Genomic DNA, 27,133 nt, shown 5'->3' with positions numbered 1-27,133 from the left:
GATGACTGTTTGTCTTCTCTCATGTTCATAATGTCTTTGAGTCTTCCAATGCTGTTGCATTCTATCTGTATGCAAAGGAGGACGTGGCATGTTTTTTAAGGGTGTCACATAGATATGCTAGAGCTGCTTGAACTCCTCCTACCTGCTCTGAAGTATGTCACTCCCTGTCCTGGACTTTCTCAATAGTTGGTCTGTTCTAAGCATCAATATCTATTACAGGAACTGGAAAATAAATGTGTAACAGAGCCAGGCCAAGCTAATCCTCCAAATAAGCACTGATAACTTCCAGTCTAGGTTGCTATTGAATTTTGGAGCTCAATGACAGCATGACTTGTGCTGTAGCAGTGCTAGCCACAATGGGCAAAGAAGGTCAGCATTTCCCTGTGTAAAACCATGGGCAGATTTTTGTGGTGGAGGCTGCCCTCCTTGAAGGATATGGTGGGACTAGAGGAGGTCAGAAAAGCAACAGAGATGTCAGGATGATGGGACAGATCAGCTACAAGGACTGTCTGAGCATCCTTCCCCAGTGATATCTCTTCCAGGAGAGTTTGCTGTCAGTCAGAGAAAGCGAAGAGGTGAAGGCAGTGATTGCTCAGATTTCCTAGCAGAGGAATTGGAGGACAGTGAATGATACAACAACTGGCAACTTCAGAACATGCAGAGTGATGCTCCTTGACACCTGTAGCTCTGCATCTCTGCCACAGATTGCTAAGGAGGCCAGGGGCTTGGTTCAAACACCAGACAGGTTCCTGGAGGGAAAATTCACCTCCAGCTGTAGTACACTTGGGTACCATCTCTGGCTCAGTCATGGAGCCACAGTATACCCACAGCTGTCTGTGTGCTTGCCTTATTATATTCATCCTAGGCTGTTGCCCTTCGGGCTTGCTAGAGCTAGTATCAGACTAGACACTGCTTCATGCTTTGGGGTCTTGAGAATGGGGTTTGTTCTTGTAGTGTATTTTTTAATATCACTGGTACCGTATTGCAACTGAGAGTTGTTTGCTTTATTGGAATACAGGGATTGCCTTTGTGCTGCTGGCATGCAGAAGGCATTTTATACATGTTGCCTGCCTGTTTGTAGAGAAAGAAATAAAAGCTGTGTGTTGGTACAAAAGTTATTTTCACATGCTGCTTTGCAGTAGTTGCTTTGATACGCAGCACGATTAAGGTAGTGAAACTCCCTATAAATCATAGGAAAAAATTGTTCAGTGTCTAGCAGATTCAAGGCATTTCTGAATGAAATGATGCTCTGGCTCTTCATGTGTTCCCCAGACTTTTTTAGCATGATGTGGATAATAAAACCTAATGTGTCTGGGATACCTCCTCAAATGCTTGCATCGAACATAAGTGCTACCATAAAACATGATTACCGTATGCTGAGCGGAAGATGGTGTTTGTCTGCCCTGGTGAACTGCTGCAACTTACTATTTTGAGGCTTACACTTTGTTAAAGGCATGAACAAACCTCAGCAGGGAATTGAGAAAAGACAGCTCCTTGCCATCAGTGATGTGTTTCTGTGTCATGTCTAGCTGCAGGGCTTGAATGTGAAACTTAAAGATTATTTTTTTCTTTTTCCTTCACAGGTAAAAATCTCTACACCAATGAATATGTAGCGATCAAACTGGTAAGTAGAAGCTTCAGGTGTTCTTAAATGACTTGTACTTAATGTTAAAAATTCAGACAAAAAGCAACTTTCTCACTTCAGGCTTAATGCTGCTTTCGCCTTCAGCTAGAATAACTTTAAGATAAATTCACAAGGACACTAAAAATGAGGAAGGAACCCATCCCTCTGCCTGCTGAATGTTTTTGGTACCTGGATGGTGTGAAGCTGTCTTATACCAGTGAGAGCCTTGTTCCTCTTTCCAAGCTAGCTGCCACCTCCCAGGGAACGGCATGGATTGCAGGTCTGCTGCCTCTTCCCACTCCCTGGGTTCAGCCTTTCTTCTTCAGGAAGACAGGCTCTAGATGGGCTGTTGCCAATGTCTGGTTAGGAGTGGGGCACTATGCAGGCTGTTGCTCCATGTTTTTGGAGTCAAGAGCCAGGAAAGGGGGTGTTTCAATGATTAAAATTCCCTTGAGAGTAGCACAACTCAGTCTGGTGTGATGCTGAGAGACTGCAGATGCAACAGGTAAAATCCAATACAGTGAAGGTCGGTCTTTCCTCTGGCTGGTTTGGGTGGCCAAGGATACAGCATTTTCAGAGTGATTTTCTCCTTTTACATCATAAGAGGGTAAAAATGAATTAAATTGGCTCACCAAAGCATCGCAGGAATTGCATTAAAAAAATGCAAGCCCCAACAGTACCAAACTTCAGAACTTGTGCAAGCCATTTTACTCGCAGCTCTCTTCTCATCCAGCATTACAAGCCTCATTGCCAGGTCTCAGATTATTTTCTGCCCTGCAGTTGATGTGCCCATCCTCAGGTGCATGCAATGACACCTTCCATGTTTCTTATACCTGGATCAGAGAATGGTTCAGGTAAAAAGCCTTCTGAAGACTGCTACAGGGCATGAGGGCACTGTGGTCAGTGGTGGTTCAAAGCAGGAGTCTTGGGGATGGGGAAACGCTCTTAACTTGTAGCTCTTTCTGAATTATAAAATAACCCAGTTAACTGCCTTAACTTTTCCTATCTGTAAACTAAGACATTCATTAATCTCTTGGGGTTTTCAAATTTGATGTCTTCAGCTGATGTGCTCTTTCCTTATCTGTATGCTCCTTAATCACAGATTCAAACCCTAAAATCTGAAGTTAAAGTTGTAATGATAATTTCATATTGGCAGCAGCCACACCTGTTTGCCCAACTGATGTTGTCTGGCAAAATGACAGGAGTCATTCAGATTACAGAAGACCAAGATGGACTTGGTGCATTAACTCTGATCACGTTCAAGTGCCACAGATTTTATATCTCTAGCATTCTCCTTATATGGTGCACAGTGGATGAAAAATAATTAGGGCTTTGCAAGAGGGACTTGTTTTCAAGCCTGTTGGCATATGTCAGAAAATATTCCCTAAAATAAATAAATAAGTGCCTGCAGTAGAGCTTAGGATGTCCTTTATTTGGATTCACATCAGGAAGGAGGACTAGTGCTTGTTGAGTAGCTTGCTCTTTGGGCAGATCTGATAATTGAAAGTTCGCTGTGTACACGGACGAGGTGTTTTATTGAATCAATAATACTTCTAATTTGCTTTCAAAGATAGTCCCACAAAGTTATACACTGGAAGTGTAAGGAAGCAATAATACAGGAAAAACACAGCTGTATTAGTCCAAAGGATGCTTGTTTCTCACAAAACAATGCCTGCAGTGCCACCTCCCAGTATCCTGAAACCTTTTGATAACCGTATGGCAGAGCTGAATGGCATTACCATATTGCAACATCAATCTTACCTATTTTTTCTGGTAACATTCTCTTTTCTTTCTTTTGTTTGTTTTCTTTATTTCCCCCCTTCCCCCCAGTAACTGACTGTTACGCTGCAACACACTCCAGGTTTATTTGCCCTGTTGTGAGGCTTAAAATCTCTGGCCTTCACACTGGAAGGACTGGAATAGCCATCTGCCAGTGGCCATCCAGGCATTCACATACCTGCTCGGTTTTAGAGAGGATTAATGAGGGAACAGTAGAAGATACGGCAGTTTTTTGGCCTCCTAATCTTAGACCATATTCTCCAGGAATAAGAATTATCCAGCCTCCTCAGCAGCAAATATGCTTCTCTTAGATGTGTACTTAACCATAATTTTCTTTATCCTTTGAAAAATTTGCAGACTAGTGGTAGAGTAGCTGCTTTCAACATACTTTAAAGCAACATTTTCTTTTATCTGCATTGTTGGACCAAGTCAGAACTCTGCTTCAAGTCCTTCTAGCTGTAAGATAATCTTCTGCAACTGCACTCCTGCTGTCTCAGCTATTCGTGCCTCCCATCATGATGTTAGAGCTGGAAAATTAGATTTGTGTGATGGATGCCAAACTGCTGATCAGGAGGTGCTGCAGAATTTAGTGCTAATGTCTTATGGTTTGTCTTTGGAGGCGAGGATTGTGCTGCATCTTGGAAAACTGCTGGCAGTGGAGAGTGGTGCCCATGTTCTGACTTGTGTGGTGTCACCATGTAGCTCTTCATCCTGCTCTTCAGTTGAACATCGTTTGGTTAAGGGCATCTAGTTCACAGAGGAGTTTGTCTTCTGAAGTGCCTTAGCCATATTTACTGATTTAATTGCCTTAGGGTTTTTAATGCTGAATTGCACGTAGTAGGAATTTCTTCCCTGCGTGAAGCCAGCCTATTAACATACAGATGTAGTCTGAGTGCAGGTACCAGGCTGTACCCTCTCATAGCGATCGTGATGCTGTTGGTTCAAGCTGTGGATTTTTGTATGTTAGGCAGTAGCAATTCAGTTATTTTTGCTACAAACGCAACATCTGTCAGCATTCTTAAGCCCTTGGCCTACAGGACAACCATCTGTTCTGGTATGATCTTCTTGGAAGCTGCCATGACTCTGGCAAGCATCCAGAATTTGAGCTGCAGCAACTCCTGATGCAGAAGTGGATTTGGCTTACTTTTCCCTGATTTTGTCACAAGCAGCATCATGGCCTGATACATTAATCCTTCTACCTTTATCCAAATAGTTTATTTGGGTAAATAAACTATTCACTGAACAGGCTGAGGTCCTATTGCCCTAAATCCCTTTGCTGTGCAGGTGTCTGTAAATGTTCCCTCAAGCCACCATCAACAATTATCTTAATTTAAATGTGACTTATAACAAACTTGGTTTTGCATTGCTTTATATTTATATAATATATATTATATATATAATATAATATATTTATATATGATACAACCTTCAGTACAGGTTTAGTTTTGCCTTTGGAGTATTTTTCACCATTTTTTTTTCAAAGTAGTTGGTCATATTTGATTTCTGAAGTTTTTAAACATCAGAAAATTGAGAAGCAACCAGCAGCTTTTTTTCCCCTTGCTGGCAAATGGAGGCGATGACTTGAATTGGTGATGAACATCTTGGCTGGAAGTTGAACTGCCTGAATTCCTGTACAAAAATAATTCTTCTGGCTTAAAAAGAATTCTTGAATGTGGAGTTCATGCCAAATGCAGACATTAGTCTTACAGTACAGACCAGAGGTGGATCAGCTTAAAGCCTTTGTGTCCTCCTGTGGAGACAGAAGAGTTACTCCGCTGCATCAAAGGTGTTGGCTCAAACTCTTGTACATGTCCAAGATGCTCTTGCTCTGACTCATGGGAGCTGATGTGACACATGAAAGGACTTTTTTTGTGTTGGTCTTGGGGGCAAGCTTGTAGATGATGAGCTCATCAAATAGAGGGCTATTTAGCAGGTATTTGAAATTCAGACTAATTTTGGTGCTCTGCTACAAATTTTACATAGTTTTGAGCATGGAGCATTTATTTTCTCAAAAGCAAGCAAATAAGCAACATCCAAACAAAAATTGAGGCCAGTATTAACTTCTTTTTCAGAGATGTTTGGGCAGTAAGTGAACCCACATTACTGCCTGTCCGAAGTGCATCGTTTTATTGAAAATGTAATTACTCAATGAGTCTCTTAATCCTCTCCATGTTAACTTTCTATTTTTAGAAGCTTTGTAATCTTGCATGTTAATGCCTTTATGGATCATAGGCATTAAGTTTTGTACATAAAGTGCAGATGAGTAACAGTTGAGAAATGTAATGTTTTGGGAGCATTGCAGACTTACCCATTTTTTTTATTCTGTGCATAAAAATGGAATATTCTTGAGTGCTTTGAGATGTTTGACTGACACCTGCTACTGAAGGGGGAGACTTTTTCCTGTGTTTTTACCAGGTATCTGGCTGCACTATAGTGCTTGCTGCAAGCAAGATTGTACATTTATGGAACTGTGGTCTGACTTAAAACACAGATCTATGACTCAGTGTTTTTAAAAAATACAGGCTAGTGACCAACAAAAATAGTGTGGACAACCACAGTCCGCAGAGTGAACTTGAGCCTTGATCTTTTGCAACCTTGACTTTCTTCCTGCCAGTGTTCAAGGTCATTCTTCAAGGACCAGGAGCTTTGTTGAATGTTTCTTGGATTTCACTGCAATGAATGAGCTTTGTATTTAAATGAGGAAGTTTCTCCTCAAAGTGCAAGTCTTACTGCTTTTTGTTCTCTGCCTATTTAAATGACGTCTAATATTGAAGTCTGTCATTAGACTTTCCATCTAGGGTGTTTTATCTTGAAACTTGAAGCTTTATGTACAGTCACAGATCTTCAATATAGGATAGAACTTTTTTCAGTCACACTGATTATAACCAATTTTTTTTCCCCTGTTTTAGGAACCAATAAAATCACGTGCACCACAGCTTCATTTAGAATACAGGTTTTATAAACAACTTGGAAGTGTAGGTAAGTAAACCTGCCTTAAGCTTATAGAAAGTTTGTGATTTCTTTATTAAATCAAACATCACCATCGTATTTGTTGTGTAACTCTTACTTGAACTTACTGATCTAGGCAAATTCTTTTAGCCTTGTGCAAGTTTTGGAAGACTTTTGGTCAGAATAACATCATTGTGATGCTGGGTAGTTATGTGGACCTAGAAACTCGAGTTAGTGAGGATTGACTGATGCAGCAAATACCTACATGTGTTAGTAAAATGTAGGAACTGTTGATGAATGGAAAGTGATTTATGTATAAAATGACAGGCTTTGAAAAGGTGACGTGAAGTCTTAACAATCTAGGAAATTGTGTAAGAAGCATAGAGCTTTTCCAATGAAAACAGTATTTCAGATTTTTATTGTATTTACTAAATCATAAGAGTGTCCAAAAGCCTATGAGCTCAGTATCCTCTGCGCAACTGTAGTCAGCAGCAAATACGAGAAGAAAATAACAGGGTAAGACAAAGGTGAGGGTTGGGGCGTTGGGGTGGTTTGTTTGTTTTTCTGGCAAGCTCTCTGATTTCCCTAATACAGGGCTTGAGATTGTGTCTAATAGTGTTTGGATTTTTTCTTCCCTTAATTTATGATTCCTTTTAAACCAAACCTATATGGACTTTCAGCATGTGCTGTTTCCCATGGCAAGGATTTCCACAGCCTTGACTACCCACTGTGCAAGGAAGTGTCTCTGAAGCAAAGACATTCTCTGCTCCTTCTGTGCCTTGATCATGTAGTGACCTTGGGCTTTGGCAAGTTTCCTACGTTACTGTAATTTTTTTACACTTTATTCTGATTTTACTTTTCTAGTTTTCCCTGGATGGACCTAGCTTCTACTGGCAGAGGTTGCACTTGTATTACCAAAATGCTAAGTTGAACAGAAAGAAAGATGTATCTGCTCTGAGCTCATAATATGTGGGGCCCGAGCAGTTGTCTTGCATTTTTCCTTTCTGCTTGTTCCAATTAATTTTTCTAATCAGTTTCCTTCATTTTGTGTAGCACATCCTCTGGAGATTGGGTGCTATTGCACTTTACGCTTTGTGGCTTCTTTGCTCCTTACAGGATGCAGAATCTGGGATGTGGGAACCAAGTTGTCACTATTGGAAACACTAAAATTTGTTGCTGTTTTTAAACAGGACTTGTCTACTGAAATAAGGTGCTCTTTTCTATGTATTTTGTGTTCTGGTGGTAGTGTCTGGTACTGTGCACAAAGCTCCTGATAGGTTAATGTCATCACTTCATTCCAGTTACCTGTGCTTTTGACACTTAGGGCATTTCTGCTGAAGCCTATATACTAAATAAATCAAATGCCGGTTCACAGAATAAGTGATACACTTAATTGTGCTCTTCACTTCCTACTTGAGTCTTGTTGATGCTTGCCATCTCTGATACCCTGGCAACATATATCTCATGACACATGGATGGACCCCAATCTGCTTTTTCTGCACCTGTTGGCTTTCTACCACTCTTTAAAGATGTTATTGAGGAATTTCAAAACTGATCAGATGTTGGAGGCTTGGCTTTATTTTGCTTAGATTAAGTATTTTTATTGGGTTTTCTCCTGTTCCTAATGAATCTAAATTTTCCATCCTGCAACACATCCACACAGGGAATTTCTGCCCTATCTGACACTGTGCACACTTCTGTGTGCTGCCATCAGACCTGGAGATCTTATATTCAGGATCTCTCTTCCCTTCATTCTGGAAGCGGGGGGGGGGGCTGACTCAAGCCTTTTTGCCAGTATTTGTCAAGAGACTATTGAGAAGCCTCATGAACAACATGAGTTGCTTCTATCTCTGTGTGGTCCCACGGGCATCACAAACCCAGCTCTGATAATCTGTTGAATGCCATTAGAAGCTCTTGTGCTATGGTTTTGCTAAAGCAACTGGAAATAGGCCAGGAGCTTGGATGGAGGATGTGAGCCACATCTCTGGTCTCTCCATGAAACTTGGAAGCTGAGCAAAATAAATTTTGGTAGAGTCAGACTGCCAGGACCAGGGAGCCTTAGCTTTGTGTCTGCACACCACACTGAGAATTAGGGGAAGGCTGTCTGTCTGTAAAAACAGACTGGTGCTAACTATGTGCCAACCCTGGGGAAATAGATGGGTCTGTTCTCAGTGATGATGTTAATGCCAGGCTCCCCTGAATGGTCTTTGCTTAAAAACTTCAATGACTCAAACAGCCAGCCTTGAACTTCCGGTAAGCACAACTGGTTACTTGGCATTATCATAGACTTGCCAAATGAAGACTAAAAGTGTCCAGACCCATGGTGTGTATGACTCAGAGGAGAACAACAGTAACGTTACATGTGACATATTGTTCAATAAATTAGCCAATTAATCTTGCCAAATAACGTGGCTGACTGCAAACCTCCCACAGTTAGCCTAAAAAATAAGACTAGTAAAAACATTGCTACAACGCTACAGTAGCAGCATGTCCTTTTGTTAGTGCAACAGCTGCATTCAACTGCATGTACAACCAGATGGTCTCAGTGAGCAGCATCTCTGAGAAGTCAAAATTGTCATCACCTGCAGCATTTGTAGAAAAAAATGGCATTTTTTTCCTAATGAGAAGAATTTTTTAATAGTGATTTCCTTTTTTCTGGATGTTCAGAATAAACATTTTTAAAATATGTTACTCTTGGATACTAATCATAGGAAGACTTGGTTTGGAATGGACCACCCTACTTGGCCATGAATCAAGTAGGAACCTTCTTGTAGGATAGCTTTGTGTGTGTCAAGAAAGATATTTCATCTCTACTATGTGACTGGATGGGTCCCCATGAAGTTGGGACTAGTCCAGAGGCAAGTGTTTTGTGGCAGTCGGCATTCCAAGAGAAAGGTCTTGGATGTTGAGAACTGCAGAAAAGTTCACCGTGACTTGCTTGCAATGTGCCAGATTAAAAAGTGCAACTTACACAGTCAGCAGCTTAAAGATTTTGTGCATCAAAACCCCTGCAGAAGCCCAACCAGTGTTGTTAAGGAGACATGAAGTGCTCGATCACACTGGTAGGACAAGTGTTACTTTTGGAGAGAAATTTGCAACTAGCTTTGTAATGCTGACTTGGGAGTCCGGTTCTGCTGGATATTGCATAAAATACTTTTGGGGGGCTTTTGCCCCAGAATTTTAGAACAATTCTACAGTTCAGTGCCTGAAGGACTTATGTTGGTATCGGTTACCTGCTTTGCTTGTTGCCATCATCAAAGACTAGCAAAGTTAGTCTTTATTTTTTTAAGCTATTCAGTCTAGTTTTGCATTTTCCTTAGTGTAGTTAAACAGTACCAAGTAGCCCAATAATTCAGGATGCTGTCAGAAGTTAATTCCTGGGATGAACATCCAGGTGAGATGTTTCTGTGTGAACAGAACACAGTTGTTCAGTGAACAGAGGAGAGCTGCCTTGTCCTTTCACAGCTACTCCGTGGCTCCCTGTGCCACATGCTCCATCAGCATTGATGCTTGAAGACTCTGACAAGGCACCGAAGTTGCATTTGTTACCTCCCATCAGCACCAGCTTCTTCATCTGCCGTGTGACTCGGATGAAGGTCAGTAGTCAGCTTGGATTAGCTGAGGAGAAGAGTGGATTTCTTGTGTCTTATGCTTCTTGAAGACTTATTTCACACAAGATTAATATATACTGGAGCAGTGAAGTGCTTGGTAAAGGGGTTGAAGCTGTATGAATGTAGCTCTTTGTGGTGCTTCTCAGAATAGCTCAGTCCTGGTGGATATATCAAATGTACTCTGAAGTAGCTAACAGAGGTAGTTCTGGGTCAGAAGTAACCAACTGACAAGACATCTCTGATGTGCTTCTGCAAGTTATCAATACCATCTCTGATGTTTCAATGCCCCCCTGTAGTAAGAGAAACTACTAGCTGCCCTAGAATTTACTACCTTGCCCCTCAAAAATGTTTGTTTGTAGAAATGGGGTTTCATGATTCTTCCTTGAACTTCTCTACCCCTCAAAATAAGAGGCTAGGGCTTGCTGCACAGTGACCGTCTGCTGGTTTCTTCTGTCTCACTGTAGAATTGAGTATCTAATAACCTAAAACAGCGTATGACTGCTTTACCTAAGTGTAGGCAGTAGAAACTAAAAAACCCAGACCACAGGCATGGAGTCAAAGACCCGATGGTCAGTCCATAGAGTGTCTCAGGAAAGGACGAGAATTCCTTTAGGTTTTAGGTAGTCTGGGATACGATCCGTTTGCTAACCAAGATAATTGGAGTAGTTTTAACAACCTCTGTGCAAACTAGTTGTGTTACTCTGTCATCAATCCTGTAAGATGCCAGTGTCATACTCAACTGTTTCGTAGTTGCTCTCTGTTGTAAAATCCATGTAAGCATGCACAAACATGCTGGCATAGAAGATTCATTCTGGCCTGGGCTATCCTCAGGATCTCGCTTTACTGGTGGTGGCACGGTTGCTCCTGAATTATTTTCTTGCTGGAAAGTTCCTGCCTGTGTATGAGCATGAGTAGCACAGCTGTCCACAAGAAGTCCAATTGTGATGAGTGTTCCCAAAATCAGGCTCTTGCTCTAGGACCATCTTTGAGGACTGGCCATTCCAGATGTTCCTCTCCTCCCCAAGGCTGGTTCCTCAGCAGCTGGGCTTCCCCTTGCTCTGAGGCTTTGTACAGCTGCTTAAATCTGCTGTTCCTGTACCTTGGGGACTAAAGGAGTTCCCGATCCAATTTGACTGGATGCTTTTACATCTCCTAGGGCTGACAGAAGTAGTTCCAGTCTCCAGCATTTTCTAGTGTTGGATCAGTCACTTGAGCATGTCATTTGCCACCTGTACTTGAAGTTTGTGGAGTAAAGGCTTGGCTTCTTACCATTCATAAAAAATCTTGAATAATCAGGCCCTACAGCTTGCAGGATAATGAGTAGAGGAGCTCCATCCCCACTGCTGGCTGATGTTTGAGTGTCTGGTTTCCCTTAAGTGTTGGGGTGGGAAAGCTGGTGTTAGCAGAGCAAAACTGAATTACTTTGACTGTGGTCAAACAGAGCCAGCCTAGCTCCTGAGATGGTTGTGTTTCCTGGGCATTGTACCAAAAGGCAAAGCTTTTGTTGTGCTTGAACCTCCTGCTGCTCACCCAGCAGCATCCCAGGACCCTCCTACTTAGTTTAGGGTGAATAAAGCGGTTCATGCAGCTTGCAGGAGGCCTACCAGGCCTGTTGGGCCACCTTCAGCAGCGGGGTCCTGCTGGTGGCACACAGAAGCCTTGGCAATTGTCTGTGTCTTTTGGGCTTATTTGACCTACCTGGTTTGAGGACCTTCAAAGGAATGGTCTTTTTGTTTTAAGGCTGGTTCCAGATTCTCATCTTTCCTTCAAGTTAAACTCTCCAACAGACTTCACAGGGGAAACATCTCTTCCGAAGTTTTTATTGGAAGCTCATCTTTTATCAGCAAGCAGTGCCCATGTTTCCCAGTCTCTGTTCCCGACTCTTCAGCAGCCTTTGGCTTGAGCTGCTCTTTCTCATGCGCAATGTGGACATGGCCATGCTTCTGTCTCTGCCCATCCCATCATTTGGATTTTTGGCTGCAGTCTGCCACAGCTCCTACGCATCCTTTTGCATACCCTGGTATTTCCAGCCAGCTTGTTCGAGTTTCACATGGAGATACCGGCCTCTCCTGTTGATTAACTGCTCTGATCAGGATCTGGGCTGTCAGTGGAGGTTGTATGCAGTGCTGCTCAAGCCTGTAGTGTGTGAAAGGTGGATCCCACTGCTCTCAGCTCTAGTAGAAAACACTTTAAATGGGTTTTAAATTTGTGAAGCTTTTTAAACTTAAAACACTGCTGTGTTTCCTGTGGTAGGAACCTCGGTACCCTTACTCAGTGCCATAAGCACATCTCTTGGCTGCTAAGTGTTTAACATCTCTTTGCCAAAGGGAAGCTGAAGACACTGTTCGTGAACAGTTGTAGAAAGCTGTTGTGTTCCAGGGAAGAGAAGCATGACAAAGCTGTCTGCACGCCAAGGCACTGGGCTGCCCTGTCTGCTGGACGTGGCAGCAGAGCCCACAGAGCCACTCTGCATCGCTTCATATGAGGTGCAGGAGGGTGGGTGGCTGGATGCTGCAGGCACCTGTCTGTGCAGCCATAAAGCTAATGGCTCCCCTTATCCAGCTGCTATCGTATCCAACAGAGCTCACGTATCTGTGTCTGCAGAGCCTCCCAGTGGAAATGGAAGCCAAATGCTGAGACTTTAAGACAAGCTTTGACCGAAAGCTGCTTTTTTTTTTTTGCTTTTTTTTTTTTCCCCTCTAGCTGTGCTGGTTGGAGGGGGAAAAAAAGACTTACCTCTTTTTATAAGCCTTGCTTTGCTGAGAAGTTGAGACAAACATGTCTGCTGTGTTGATGTATGCTTGCAAAGCTTTAAGTTTTTCTTTTCCCCCGGAGTATGTTTGTCCCCTGAATAAGCCTTTTCTCAAGGACAGGGAGCCCACTGCTGCGTGACCATTAGTGCATCACTGTGAGCCCAGATCCTCTTCGGATGGTGACTATGGCTGAAAAACATTTCCATGCAAACAGGAAACTGGTCTTTAATCTTGTGCTATCACACAAATAAATAATTTGCTGTGGTCTTGCGACATACTGACCTTCCAGCAGTGACCAGTAGATGTACAGGAATTGTTTTGTTTTGTTACTACATTTCAAAGCGTCACTTGCATCTTTCCTCTGTGACTGTTACTGCTATACCTAATGCCTTCCCTGTAAGCTTTGCCTTTGGAAGGTAAAATAGAGTAATGCTTATTTTCAGGTTTCTTTTGGCTGCACTGAGGTGATGATTGAGTTTCCGTATAGTGACAGCTTCTGCCTGTGCACATAGTGTGAAGAAGTCATGCATTTTTGATTCAGTAGTAGTTTATTTTTATATCAGCTGGCAGATGAGTCACACCTTTCCCCACTCCTTTGCAGTCTCACCTTGGCACATGTGATTCATAGCAGTCTGGTGTCAACATGCGTTGAGTTTCATCCACTAGCTGTGTAGCCATTGCTCATCCCCAAGACTGATAGGTGACGTTGGCAAGTAGATGTCAGATGTAATGAGCCTCTACGGTGTTGTGGTGGAAAGCAGGAGTCTAATATGTTGGAGAATCCCAGGAAACCAACAAGATCTCTGCTCTCCCCAGCCCACGCAACAGATGAGTCACAGCGTACGAGCAGAATATACTGAGTCAAGGAGGGTACGTCGTTACATATAGAATATCTACAGATTCTGTGGTTTTGTTTTAATTCCTGCTCTGTAAACAAGTTCACCTCTAACGAAGTATGGAATCTGTGTGTTTACTTTTGGACCTCCTTCTGTTGCACAACTTGCTAGAGCAAAGCAGTCTGTTTACTTGTCAGGAAGTAGGACCAAGGAAAATGAAGGTGGTATAAATAACTGAGCCTTTACATAGACTATTCAATATTTGCATATATATTTTTCAGCATAGCTGGGCTGTCTGCTTCTCCATACTGCATATTAAGTTAGCTTTTCAGAGTTGCCTGCGTCGAGCATGTTTTTCTCATTCAGTGTTGCTCTTGCTTTACTCATGACCTGCTGCATGCTTTGTACGTACCAGTGACCTTTATAAAGAAATTCTTTCCATGCTGGTTGCACAATGTTGTCCTTCACACAGCAATTAGGTAGGGGTCATTTTGGTAAGACTTGTTACATGGATGGATGTAAACAAGTCACCGTGGTGGAGTGTGCTGCCAATACCAGCTATTTCAGGGGGAACTCGCTGTGGGCAACGCTTTGCCCCAAGCGAGCAGGAGTAACTCGAGGCCACATAAGTGAGTGTTAATGCAAGATGTCTACACCCCTGTTTAATTAAGGAGTGCGAACATAGGCATTAGCCATTGCTGTAGTTGCTTTAATCTTCAGAAATCCCACTCATATTTGCCACCTTGATGAAAAAGCTGCCATGGCTGGGAGTTGAGCCAGCACAAAACCCCACAGCAAGGTGCTGGTTTGGGGCAGGAGAGAGCTGCTGGGTAGGGATTGCCCCTCTGCTCCCCAACGTGGGTTTGTGGGGGCGTGGAGCAACACGTGGCCATTGCCTGAAGTACGTTTGTGTCCTGTTTCTTTGTATGAAAAGGTTTGTTCGTAGCTGTCATGCTACAACACTCTGGGTGAGCACTGCAGCCTCCTTGTTAGAAATATTTGGAAATATTTTAGAATGTCAGTGTTCAGTTACTACAAGTATTTAATAAGTGACTTATCTGTGCACAATGATACAAAACTGCTATACTTTGTGCACAAAGTGACTTGTGCCTTTGGGTCACATCTCATGTTTAATCATTTCCCTACTTCAGATACCTGTGATAGGCCCTAGCGCTTGTTTTAAGCTGTTGGGTTAATTTTCTAACAGTGAGGAAAAACTCCCTTCGTTTGCAAAACTTGCAAAGAAGTGTGCCACGGGCAATAGGTTTGAGATGTCTCAGCAAGGAGACGTGATTTCATTCATCTGAAACTGGCCTTTTCAAACAAAAAGTGCAACATGTGGAGGTCCCTCACACTTAGCAGCACCGTTAATGAAGCTGATGATCACCATTCTTTCTAAAGTCAGGGCAGTCCAATGAACTTTTGAACTGGAGGGATCTCTGACTTCAGAGTTTTTGAAATGCAAAATAAAATGTAGTGGATTACTGTAACACACCCAGTTAAAGCCTGTCTGCATTCAGGGCTGGCTTGCTGTTGATCTCTGAAGAATATTTTGCTATCTAAAAATACTTATGTTTTGGGTTGGTTTTTTAATGTGGCAGTTCCCTTCTTAGGAAGGGCTTCCTGGATGTGCACATTTCAGATCTCCTTTAACATCAGAAGTTTTGACTTCCTTAGGCTAAATTTAGGCTTTGTCAATTGGAAGCTATCAGATGCTTTTAAAGCAAGGCCATTAATATTTGAATATGAGTTTAGGGCAGTTTCCTTTTTAATATTTCGAACAGTCCTTGTGCATCTCCTACTCTTCCGGTATTCATTGCAGTAATCACAAATCAAACCCAGCGACACAGGGCAGTGTGCAGAGGGGAACAGCAGAGTGCTGGGAAGCTGAAAATGCCTTTCCTGCAGACACTTTTCCTTGTAGGCTGACATGCCCTGCAATGGTGGTCATAAATCTGTAGCTGTTGGACTCATCTGAGTCATCCCAGATGCCTCGTTCGGTTCTTCTGACAGACAGCAGTGTCTGCTAAGCATGGGTTGGTGTGCTGCTGGCCCAACTGCTGCAAGAGTCCGGCTGGAGGGATGGGGGGGGGGGGGGGGGCGGGGCGGGCATTTAATCATCAAGGTCTCTGTTCTGCTTCTAGTGCTTTCTAGCCAACCCTGAGCTAACATCTCTCGTGCTTGCTAGCAGCCCAGGTTTTGCTTGGGACTTTGAGTGCCTCCGCTATTTGAGCGAGGAGATGAAAATACTCAGTGTTTGAAGGTAAACTTAGGAATTTATATTTACATTGAATGGTAAACCCAGTTAGCAATTAGAGCCCCCATGATTAATAAGGATGTAGCAACCAGTTAGCCTCAGTGTTCTGCTTTCATTGTTTACCCCTTTCCTACCTAGCCCTTGTATGAAAACTTTTCAAGCTGTCGGGATGCTGCACTTAGCTCTAGACCTCAATTAATTTCTATAAAAGTCAATTCATTTTCTGGAGGGCTGGACATCAGGTGTTGAGTACTGCCTCGATTCAAACCAAGCTGATTCCCTTTTGGAAGACGAGTGCCTGTTTTAGTAGGATCCCTTTCATATGTTCGTGCTTCCCAAGCACAGAAGCATCCTGTGGATGCTGAAGGTTTTTAAGGTGCTCTTCACATTAAAGAGGAAAACATTTGAGTTGTGCCAGAGAGGTTTGACGCAAGTGAAGTTCTGGTGCGTAGGGCTGCCCACCTCCCAGAGTGGCTATTAAATGGGTTTGGAGTTTGCATTTCTGAGCCGTGCCCTGCCTGCTATTCAAAAACTTCCTTCCATTTCAGACATAAGCCACAGACTCTGCTTCTGAATCTATCATGGATCCAGGTATGCCAGAGGAACTTCCCAACAAGCTCTGCCCTGGGTGGAGACCTGCTGTTCTGTAGTAATTTTTCTGTCTGAAAGTAACAGTTTTCCTGAAGGAAACTCTATTCCTACCTGCTTGTACTCAGCTATCTTAGGGTGAAACAGAGATGATATCTGGAGGTAGTATTTTATTTAGCTCCTGTGAATGTCTGTTTTGCAGGAAGTTCTCTTGCCATAAGAGGGAGTGGGAGGTTTTCCAACAGGCTGGAAGGACTGTGTGGGTAACACTTTCCTACTAATCTGAAAAAAACCTTTTTCCCCTCAAACACTGCAATAGTTACGGGACTGATGAATGCCACTCTCTTGACTTGTGGAGAGTTTGCATATCTTTGACACTGAGCATCCGTCACTTATTAGTTTGATGCTATTGTGGGAGCAAATGTCTATCTCATGGCTTTTTAATCAGTCCTCCTGTTGGGTCCTGTGCTGATGCTAAACCATCTTTGATTGCAGCACAAAGTATTCCTATCAAGCAGCCCTCTCAGTAGGACCAGCATGAGTGCTGTGGGGCCAAGCTGCACCCACGGCTTTGCAAGCAGGTCTCAGCATAGCTGGGGGGTGGCACGTAGGGTTGTGCTGCCAGAAATACCACCCAGATTGTCCCACCATGGTCTGGCATGCAGAAGCTGGCCAGCTTCAGCTGTCTGAGCATGGTCGAGCATCATCTTACTCCTGAGCACCCAAAGCAGAGGCTGCGTGTCTGATAATGTCTGCTTTATCTGGCTAAATAGGACTGGTCTGATCTGTCATCCAAGACCCAAACGCTGTTGGATCAACAACGAATACTGCCTGTACGTGCTAGTTCTGCTTTACGTTGCTGTGCTGTCCTGGCTAGAATGACTCCTGGTTGCTGCACGGAGATGTGGTTTGCAGCTGAGCTGTAACAAGCTGTCAAATTCCCTCTACGTTGTCACTGTGGCAGTTTCACCATATTTTGCAGCTGGACAGCGTGCCATAAGCTTAAAGTATCACTTAACTCGCGCTATAAATTTTTGGCACGTGGATGGGAAGGAAGTAAGGAGCTGGTAAAAGCTCTGCCTCCAGCCAGCAGTCTCCAATGGAGATGAGCTGATGAAGGGCAGGGGCCACCTGGGACTTGGTGTGATCAAATCAAAACGTTTCTCTGGACAGCAGAGGAGCAATTCAGCAAAAGTCTTTTATTATTGGTGCTGTCTTAGCATGTTTCATCTGCCAAGAAGTAACCTCTTCCTTGGCAGTGCATCTGGAGTTAAATTTGTGTGCTGCTGAGCACTCTCGTGCAACCTAGAAGTTCTGTTGTTTATTTTTCTTAAAATTTCTATAGATTATACCTGTTATGTAATTGGCATGCATAACTTATTCTTAAAGTAAAAAAAAAAAAAAGCAGTCATGGAGCATACCCTTAGTCATCTCAATTCCTTTGTTACCCAGTTAAAATGAAGCAGCCAAAACCTGCTACTTAATTCCCTTTCAGCAGGTAGAGCTGACCCAACGCAGGAATTGCACGGCCAGGGGAAACTGAATAGGAAACAGTTTCTCTTTGGTATGAACCAGCAGAACCATGTTGGCTATCACAGATGTGGTCTGGCATTACACTGACCAGCAAAACTCACCTGGCGCAGCAACCTGCAGCGTATCAGGCAGGAGGTCGCGTCTTTCTTGCTGGCTCCATCCTGAGGAGTCATGCTCCCAGCTGCAAAGGCTGCCAATGGTGCCTGGCTGGTTGAACAGCTTAGAGCTGATGTGCGGAGCGACGTATACCTTCTAACTGTGAAGCCGAGCCTGGAGGTAGAAAAGCAGTCTGGGGAGCTGGTTCATGATGTGGCTATATTTTAATTACACAAGAGCTTTTGGGGCTCTTCAGTAGGCTGCTGTAAGCCCTCACTTAACCCTCAAGAAGTAAAAAAAAAACCTGCAGCACTGCAGCTTCTCACACCTTTCAGCAAAAACATAGGCTGCAGTGAGTGCACAAAGAAACCCAGAAAGCGTATCAGGAAGAGTTATGTGAAACTAAACCTTTTGATACTTTCTTCCACCCTTGTCCTTGTATCACAGGTGTGTAGGAAAAGGTAGATGATTACACTAGAACTTAAGCTAGAACTTTTTTGGGTGGTTTAAAATAACTCTTCTAAAATTACATACTGTTTTGATCCTTCTCTTAAGATGTTGCTTTACATGCCAGCTGCCATCGTCACTGAAACAAGAGATTGTCTCAAAGGGTATTTTGATAGGAAATTTGATGGTAATGTGGATATTTGAGTGCAGTCATTTCCCTTGAGCCCTAGAAATGTGAATCCAGGCTCCCAAAACTTGCCCAAAAAGCAATTTATTGTGTTGTGCTTTGTTCTTTTGTCATGGTCAAGAATTGAAACAATTTCATTGACTGTAGTTTACTCACTACAGCTAAAAAATGCCTGTGAATGGGTTTCTGGGTAAATTTCTCAGATTTTTAAAGTCTTCCTGCAGCTTAGCCTTTCCAGCCTGGGCTGATTCTCCTCCCAATATTTTTTTTATTTTTATGAATACAAACGTGAATGTCCTGTTGGTAGCCTCTCTGAAACTGCTTCTCTCCTCGTGTACATGAAAAGTTGTTTAATAGTCAAGCCATGATATCAGGAAACCAGCTTGTGCAACTCAAGGAAAATGAAATGCCACCTCGTTTTAATAACAACGATCGTGAAAATTGGTTTTTTGCAACTGAAGTAAAATCAAATAATTTGGATTTTTACCAGCAGCAAGAACAAATATGTTCTTCCTTCTGTCCTTCCCGTGTCTGTTTTTCTTCTGTTCCTTTTTCCATAACTTTTTTTTTGTAGATTCAAATACTAACAAGCTACTCAAAACACAGCAGGGATTTTATACATCTTTCATATCCAGAGATGGTGTACAAAATATGCTGGGTTTCAGAAGTAAAGCTGGAGTCTTGATGTCTGCACAGAGGCATGCAAACTCATTAGAGGTGGCAGTAACTCTGTCTACTCATGGCTTGTTCTCAGCTGTTGTGCCGTTGTGTGCTGCATGTCAGCTCTTCCCATTATAAGCTTGGCTTGCTCTGCGGTTGTCAGGAAAGAAGGTATTGATCCAACCTGTGACATTCATTCTCCCATGTTTTATTTCCAAGTACCTCTTGGGTTCAGAGAGTGTTTGAGCTGTGCCTCTTCCACATCCAAGGGCAGGGCAAGCACCTTGCTCTGCCTCTCCTACCTCTCGCCAGCAGCTCTGCGCCCTTCTTGCCTGCTGATGAGCTTAAGCAGAAAGTCCTGCCACAGGTACTCCTGCTGGGTGGTGACGCTGGAGCATTTAGCATTTGCTAGAAGGGAGATGATTCATTGCCCAACTGAAGCAGGAAAAAGATGTGAAAAGCTGGCAGCAGAGAGCCAAGTGTCTGGCAGCAGTTGGAGCAAACGGAGCAGGAGGATGTTTGTGGGGGAGCATGAATAAGAGGAGCTCATAATGACACTGAGAAAGGGCTGCTGAGATACCATCTGGAAGAGGGTGAGCAGTTACAGAGGAGATACCTAGAATAAATGGGCCTGAGAGCAGAGAAGGCCAGCACAACAGCCAGTCATGGTTTGAGGAGGTGGTTTACCTAGTGGCTACTGTGACAGCCCTCTCTGCTGCTTTCCTTGCTGGGCTTTGGGCAAGGGAAAGGAGCAGCTGGGACCGGTTCTTGCTAAGCAGTGCTCTGTGTTGAGGGCCCCTTCTCCCAGAGGAGCCAAAGCCAGTGGTGATCCAGCTGCCTCTCAGGCAGCATCACAGGGAAGTGGGCAGCAGACACTGGGATGCTGCTAGGTGCTCTGGACAGGTCCAGTTACTCTTCACTCTGTTCAGATGAGTGAGAGAAAACTAAAGGTAAATTGGTTCTCCAACCACAGTATCAAAGCTCAGGAGAGCAAGGAAATTACTCGGAAGCTTTACAGTCATAAGCCAGGCTGAAAACACTTGTAACTCCCGAGCAGGTTGGTCATCTCTGTGATCTCTTGCCAGAGTGGTGGGAAGGGAGCTGCTGCAGTGCCTACCATCCTCTGCCTGCGGTCACCACTGAGTCACAGTGCCGCTCGAACCCCACTTCTGTGTATTGATGGTTTTGTGTGTGTTTTGGATCAGCTTACTATTTTTTGATTGTCTCTCTAATCAAATGCCAGTTCAAGGTTTTTAAAATCTTGGGAGTGGTTGGCAAGATTGTGGCAGACCCTGTGCCATTACTTATTCCACCTGTAGCACAGCTGCAGGTGCGTTGGTGCTTGAGTCAGAAGTTGTATTTTCTGCTCATTTTCCTTTGCACCTCAACTGCTGGGTGTTTTCTTAAACAAGAGAAAATATCCTCGATTGCTTAAAATCTCTGTCCTTCCCCAGACTCCTGCAGTTAACGTTGAAGGTGAAGTGCCATATTGAAAAGCTTTTGCAGTCCTGCTTTGAAATAAGACATCTCTGAAATGTATGCAATCAAATATTTGAAAGACCCTTAGGATAACTTTATTCCAAGTAACAAGCCTATCTTAACTTTTCTGTCCTCTTTCTATATTTGAGCTGGTTATTCAAAAACCTGAACGTCAGAACAAGCCTTTTTAACTGCAGCTCATAGACGTAACCTGTTAACCAGCATACTCGGGTAGATTTAAACTCACTATCACAGGGTGTGTTTTATGAGGTTAGAAGGTAAGATCTTGGCCCAGTCCGATGCTGATAGCAAAGCTTCTGTTTCATCCAGGTTTTTATTCTGATTTGAAAATTAAGAGAAGGGTAGATCTTCATTAGTGTAATCAGCTTACATGGGTTGACTACTCTAAAGCAATTTGTTTAATTTGTTTGGAACATGTTTAGTTTTAGCTATAGATGTTCAGCTCTCACACAGTTGCTGTTTATGCTGTTTATCATGTCATTTTTTTGTTTTGTGATTTGTAAAAATCAACTTTCTGCTTTCAGTGAGAATTTTGTGACAATCTACATCCCATTCATCAGTGTTGCTTAAAGCACACAGAACTTTTTGTGCACTAATGCTGCTGTCCTGTCTCTGCATCCATTTCTACAAAGAATAGTTCTTGCTGCTCATGTAGAGTGTGGTTTTGCACTGAGCATCAGCTATTTGTTTGACGCTGGACTGCTCCCCCCTCCCTCTGTCTTTGAATATCTAATGTGGTGTTCCTCAGGAGTGTCCCCCCTTTGCAGTAGAGCTCAGCTTTGAAGGCTGCATGAAGAGAGGTTATGAAATTCTTCTGTTATTCTTCTTGAAATTGAAGACACCAGCTTCTCTTTATTTGGCCACACCACATCTAAGGGCAGTGGAAACCGGTTTCCCATGGGAGCAAAAAAACCTGGTGATTCAGAAGCCACCAGTATTGTTCAGTGTTCACAAGCTGTGGTTGTCTCATGGCGATTTGATGTACAGTGACTTGGCTTTTGCGCCTCCACTGTTGCAGGTGCCACGTGAAGCTTCCTGCACTTGCTGCCTCATCTCCTCTTGGGTGTATTTTGGGCTGCTCACTGTTGCACAAGGTTTATTCATAGCCTGTCATGATGCTCATATACAGAGCATCAGTACGTATTCTCTGCCACAGCAGATGGTTTCCTCTTTCTGCACCTTCCACGTGGCGCAGATGCTGCAAAAGCAGATTTCCCTTGGGCATAACCTTTGATTGACGGCTCTGCCAGTCACCATCTCGTAACCAATCCTGGAAATGGCTTTGGACTGCCTCGTATGCTTCTGCATCTGATGCCTGCGTTAATGTGGCTTGTTGGAGTATGCTGGATGTCTGATGAGTTACTAGGGCCATTAGTCATGCTGTAAAGTGTGTGGCAGCAAGACAGCTCTACCTGAATCAGCCAGGATGCTTGGTCTTGCAATGGAAATTTGCTGAAAGGCGTAGTTCCCTGGTGTTAATCCAGCTCAAATGAAGCACTCTCCAAGAGCAGTGGTCCTGCTGTTTATTCCTGTTCCTGTTCTTGCATTCCAGCTCAAGCAAATAACAAGCTTTTTTGGGGTTGATCTGGCTTATTGCTCAGCCATGTGAGCATGTGCAGGTGGTGGGATGGATGAGGGTGCAGTGAGGATGGGACAGTCCCTTTTGGTGGCAGCCTGCAGGAGCAGTGAGAGTTTTAGCATCTTGGGAAACCCGAGGCCAGAGTCGTGTGGCTGCTTGGGAGTGTGGTGGAAGCAAAGTCTTGGGTTTTTGGCTTTGATGTCTGCATTTGCTCTTGTTCCAGACACGATGCTTTAATCTCCTAAGTGCTGTGCTAGGTTTTCGCTGTGCTCAGCTTGAATTTTTTCCAAGACATCGCACTGCTGAAATAGCAGAATTTGCCTGTGTATTCCAGTGCAGTGATCAGTCTGTTTATTGGGGTGAGAAACTTTCCACGAGAGCAAGGGTGGAGCAGGGCCTTTTACATGTACTCAAGCCAAATCACTCGGCAGCAAGACCAAAGCTGTTAAGCAAATTCAGATGATTTTTGCTTGCAGCAGCCTCCACTGTAATAGGCTGCTTTTTCTCCAAAGGAGAACCTGCACGTGTCATGCCTATATTTTCTTTCCTTAGTGTGTTGTTTAATGCCATGGAACAATTCCTTGTTCAGATGCAATTTTGTACATTAATTGTGTTAAACTGATGAGGATTTGTGTTTTAAGTGTTGAGTTGTACCTCTGAATCCTCAAGATGAGACCTCTGCTCTGCCTGTGGCTTTTCATCCTGCACTCTTTGAATTGGGAACTGCACATCTAGGACAGACTGCTTCACAGCACCATGGCTTTGTTTGACCTTTTCAGTCCTCTGCCAACACAATTGCTCACCGTTAAAAACCTCAAGTTTGATAGCCGAGACAAAAGATACCTTTTCCTCAGTCAGTCTTTTTTGTTGGCAATGTCCTTCTTAAGTATTTACAGATCTACTGATGATATTTGTGGATTCCTGTGGTTCACCACGGCAATGGACTTGGTGACACCAGGACACATTGCTTGTTGCTGGAATAGAGCCAAGCTACATCATGAATTATGCAGATGGACTGTGAGTAAATAACATTTTATACAGATTTTCCTAGGCTGACCCTTTTTACTGTTTATAAGAAGAATGGGTCCAGAGATGCCTGTATCTCATGTTTGAAGAGAACCACCTCAAAATCGTCTAGCTTCATCTGCCTCCTTGGATCCTGCAGGCAACAGGGACCCTTTAATATTTACATCAAGTTTACAACTTCTCTTTCAAGCCTTGCCTCTTCCTGAAAAGATGCTAAATATTGACTTGTGACGTTGAGTGAGTTGAGGGTGTGTTACCCTATGTCCCTCATAACTTTATTTCACTAACTACTGTGGACCTGACGAGCCCTGCCTTGGGCTGGGAGGCTCCATAGGGCTTGTCAGCAATGCTCTTTCAGGTCCAGGATACATGAGCGATGTACCTGGGTCTGAAAATCAGATACATGTTAACAGCGTTTTTATTCTAGCGAAGCCCATAGGTAAGTTCCTGACTGCAGAGCTGGCAGCGTTGCTGCTGAAAACCCTCACAGAAAAAGCAAATCCTGAAAATATGCCTGAAACTAATGATGTCTTCTGTAGTCTGGCACTTAGGATGCTTTTTTCTTCACTACAACTTCATCTTGCAGGAGCTCCCACCAAGAGCATAGCCCTCCTGAGTTCTGAAGCTGAGAAGAGTACTCCAATGGCACTCTCGACTCATGAGGCTTTGCGTGGGTAAAGCTAACTGAAGGCGCTGGGACCCCAGAGAGCACTAAACAGTTGTGTTCCTTCCTCCCCTGCATGAAATGCCCATCTTCTGAGTCTTGCTGCAATTTACCTTCCTAGTTCTTATACTCAGTAGGAATTTAATTTTAATTGCAGTGTTGTCTCTTTATCCAAGTAAGGCTGTAAATGTATGCCTTTCCCCTTGCTCTGGGAACAGGATTCTTCACTTTCCTTAAGAGCCTTCCTGCAATCTTAATTCTCCTGTATACCTTAATTAGCACACTCCTAATCCGAGTGGTTTCCTTCCTGATTTGCACTTTTCAAGACTGTTACCCTGATGCAGACATTGTGGTACAAGTACTCACTGTATTTATGTCTTGAATTTATAATGGTCTCATTTTTAAACTTCTCATATTCTGTTATTCTCTTCTATTATTCCCTGCTATTCTTCTTTTATTCTCTTAAAAAGTAGAGATGATGATCTTGGTATTAGAGGTAATTATGTAGGTAAGTCCTCATCAGGTTTTACTGAAAACTCAGCAGCTCACCATGAGTTACTTCAAGAGCTATTGCAATTACTCAAGCCTTCATCACTAAGCTGATGGCATTAAATTATCTTTTATGTTGATTTGGGGATATTTGAAAATGTTTTGGAGCTGCCTGGACCACATCCCATCATTGTTTGGCTTTCTGAATTGCTTCTGTATCAGACCATCCTGTTTTCTTAGAGGACTTAATTGCTGTTAATGCTTCCTAAAACATGAAGCTGTGTTAGGAACAATAGCCTCCCAGGACCAGGTTGGGTAAATGTTTTACATAGGATATAAAACTCCAGTTAGGCTGGGAATTCTTGCAGTACTCTGTAACATGTCTTTAATGCATCCTGATGACAGATACCTAATATGATTCCCCAAGCATGTGAGTTAATGAGATTAAAACCATCCTACAGTAATCTTTGTCAAGCTGCATTTTGTTCTTTTTGAGTAATACATGGGAGCATAAGTTCTGTAGTATTTAAGCTTTACTAATCTCAGTGCTGCATTTATTGTATTGTTGGCAAGTTTGTGAGTGTTGTTGGGTGGATTAATGAGACTTTATTAAATCTGTAGTAGGACATAAAATTATGCTGCTGACACACTCCAGCTGTAGTGTTACCCTGTTCCACTGCCTTGACCTGTGCTGGGCTAGGCTGCTTGAGCACGCCGTGGAGCAGGTACAAAACTGCAGTTATACAAACAATTTGGTTCTGGTGTCTGGCAATTTGTGAAGTTTTTTGCTATTTTTAATATTGATCTGTTACGTAAATATAGGGGGGTGTATGCATATACTTGAAACAGGCTGTAAAATGTATAATCAGTATGATTTCAGGTCCCACGGTATATAATTTACAGAGCTCTGTGTCTGTGTGTCTGACATATATATGTCTGAATATAGGCTGTGTACATAGTAGTGTTCCCTGTGCTGAGACTTTACACTGGATAGCAGCACGTTGTATCTTTGTGTATTCAAGCAAAGGTGTTGTTTTGACATAGGACAAAACCCCATATTTCAAAAAAAACCCCTTCCGTTGTGTTTTGCAACTGCTTATGAGATGTAGAATGGAAATATGTTTTTTAATAGAAGTGTTATGCAGCTGGATACTGATGCAGGGATGCCAAGCACCTGTGCTAGACGCTGATTAGAAAAATTTGCAGTTGGTCCTGCACTGAATTCCTCCCTGTGTGAGCTGGTCTGATTTTTCTTTTTGACTAAAAGGTAATTCAGGGAGTGCTGTGCAGCTCAGTGAGTGTTCAGACAGTGAGACTGGTTTTTTCTTCTGGTGCCTTTCAGAAAGCTAATCCATGCAAAAAGCCACTGTCAGCTGAGTATAAATATTGCGTACTCTTGCTGAGAAATCTGTTGCTGAGCTGTTAGGTGGGAAGGGTAGGCTCTGGCTCCTGCCAGTTGGGTGTTGAGAGTTTTGTGTGCGACTTACAGCAAAATGGTTCGCACATATGCTTAATGACTATGAATTGCTTATTTTTACATGGAGATGGGTCAAAATTTCAATCTTTTCCCTTTTATGAAGGGATTATTTTTTTTCCTTTCTCATGAGTATAATAAGAATAAACTTTGTGCTGAAAAATGATGGCTATGTATTATCTTGGTTGAAAAAGCAGCCCTTTTTTGGACATGCTTCATTTTCTGCAAGGGCTATCATCTTCCTAACTGCTCAGACCAAGTGCCAGCCCACATTTGGGGTTGTACTCTGCCTGGTGTTTAGTGCAACGTAGGGAACTCCATGTCTTGTTCCATAAGTCCAAGTGTTTAAGCTGCCAAAGCTAGGTGCTTTCATGTGGTACTGTTACTGCTTTGAAATCCATTTGTCTATTCAAGGGTGCAGCTCAGCAAAGCCTGCACTGATTTGGCCTTCGGTTCATTCACAGTGTGTGCTGAAACTTACTTGCTTGCTGGGCAAGATCAGACAAAAAGGACACTCAAGAGGTAAAAATAAAGGCTCTGCCCAGTGAAAGATTTACAGGCAGGAGGAAGGGTATTAACGTTGTCCTGTTGACTGATGTCAATTGTTTTCATATTCTTCCAGCTGAAGGGCTTCCCCAGGTGTATTACTTCGGACCGTGTGGAAAGTACAACGCCATGGTACTAGAGCTGCTTGGTCCTAGCTTGGAAGATTTATTTGACCTCTGTGATAGGACGTTCACTTTGAAGACGGTATTAATGATAGCCATCCAGCTGGTGAGTAGCAGTGGGCAGGGCTCTGCCCGGCAGCCCCCATGATGCCGACTCATGTTTATGTCAGTCCTGGGTTAGCTGAAGGTTGGGGTCATGGGGATGTCTGTTGGTTGGAGAGAGAATCTCCTTCCGTTGTAGAATCACAGAATGGTTTGGGTTGGAAGAGACCTTCAAAGACCTAGTCCAACTCCCCTGCCATGGGCAGGGACAACTTTCACTAGCTCAGCTTGCTCAAAGCCCTGTCCAGCCTGGCCTTGAACACTTGGAGTCATAGGGCATCCACAGCTTCTCTGGGAGACATCTTCCAGTG

At 43.2% G+C, this 27,133-nt stretch overlaps 1 protein-coding gene across 7 annotated transcripts in view; it reads left to right on the top strand.

The window, feature by feature from the left end:
• CSNK1G1 (casein kinase 1 gamma 1) overlaps positions 1–27,133 on the top strand; it is a 108,208-nt gene that overhangs the window by 49,368 nt on the left and 31,707 nt on the right. For all 7 annotated transcript variants that reach the window (XM_056344861.1, XM_056344858.1, XM_056344859.1 and 4 more), the window contains 3 exons: positions 1,584–1,624; positions 6,313–6,382; positions 26,675–26,826. In XM_056344861.1, the coding sequence (XP_056200836.1) occupies positions 1,584–1,624; positions 6,313–6,382; positions 26,675–26,826 (263 nt within the window). The remainder of the gene's footprint in view (positions 1–1,583; positions 1,625–6,312; positions 6,383–26,674; positions 26,827–27,133) is intronic.

This window comes from Falco biarmicus, chromosome 7, assembly GCF_023638135.1.
Source record: "Falco biarmicus isolate bFalBia1 chromosome 7, bFalBia1.pri, whole genome shotgun sequence".
Taxonomy (NCBI): domain Eukaryota; kingdom Metazoa; phylum Chordata; class Aves; order Falconiformes; family Falconidae; genus Falco; species Falco biarmicus.
Note: the sequence above shows the minus strand (reverse complement) of the source record. Positions and strands in the feature narration are given on the sequence as shown.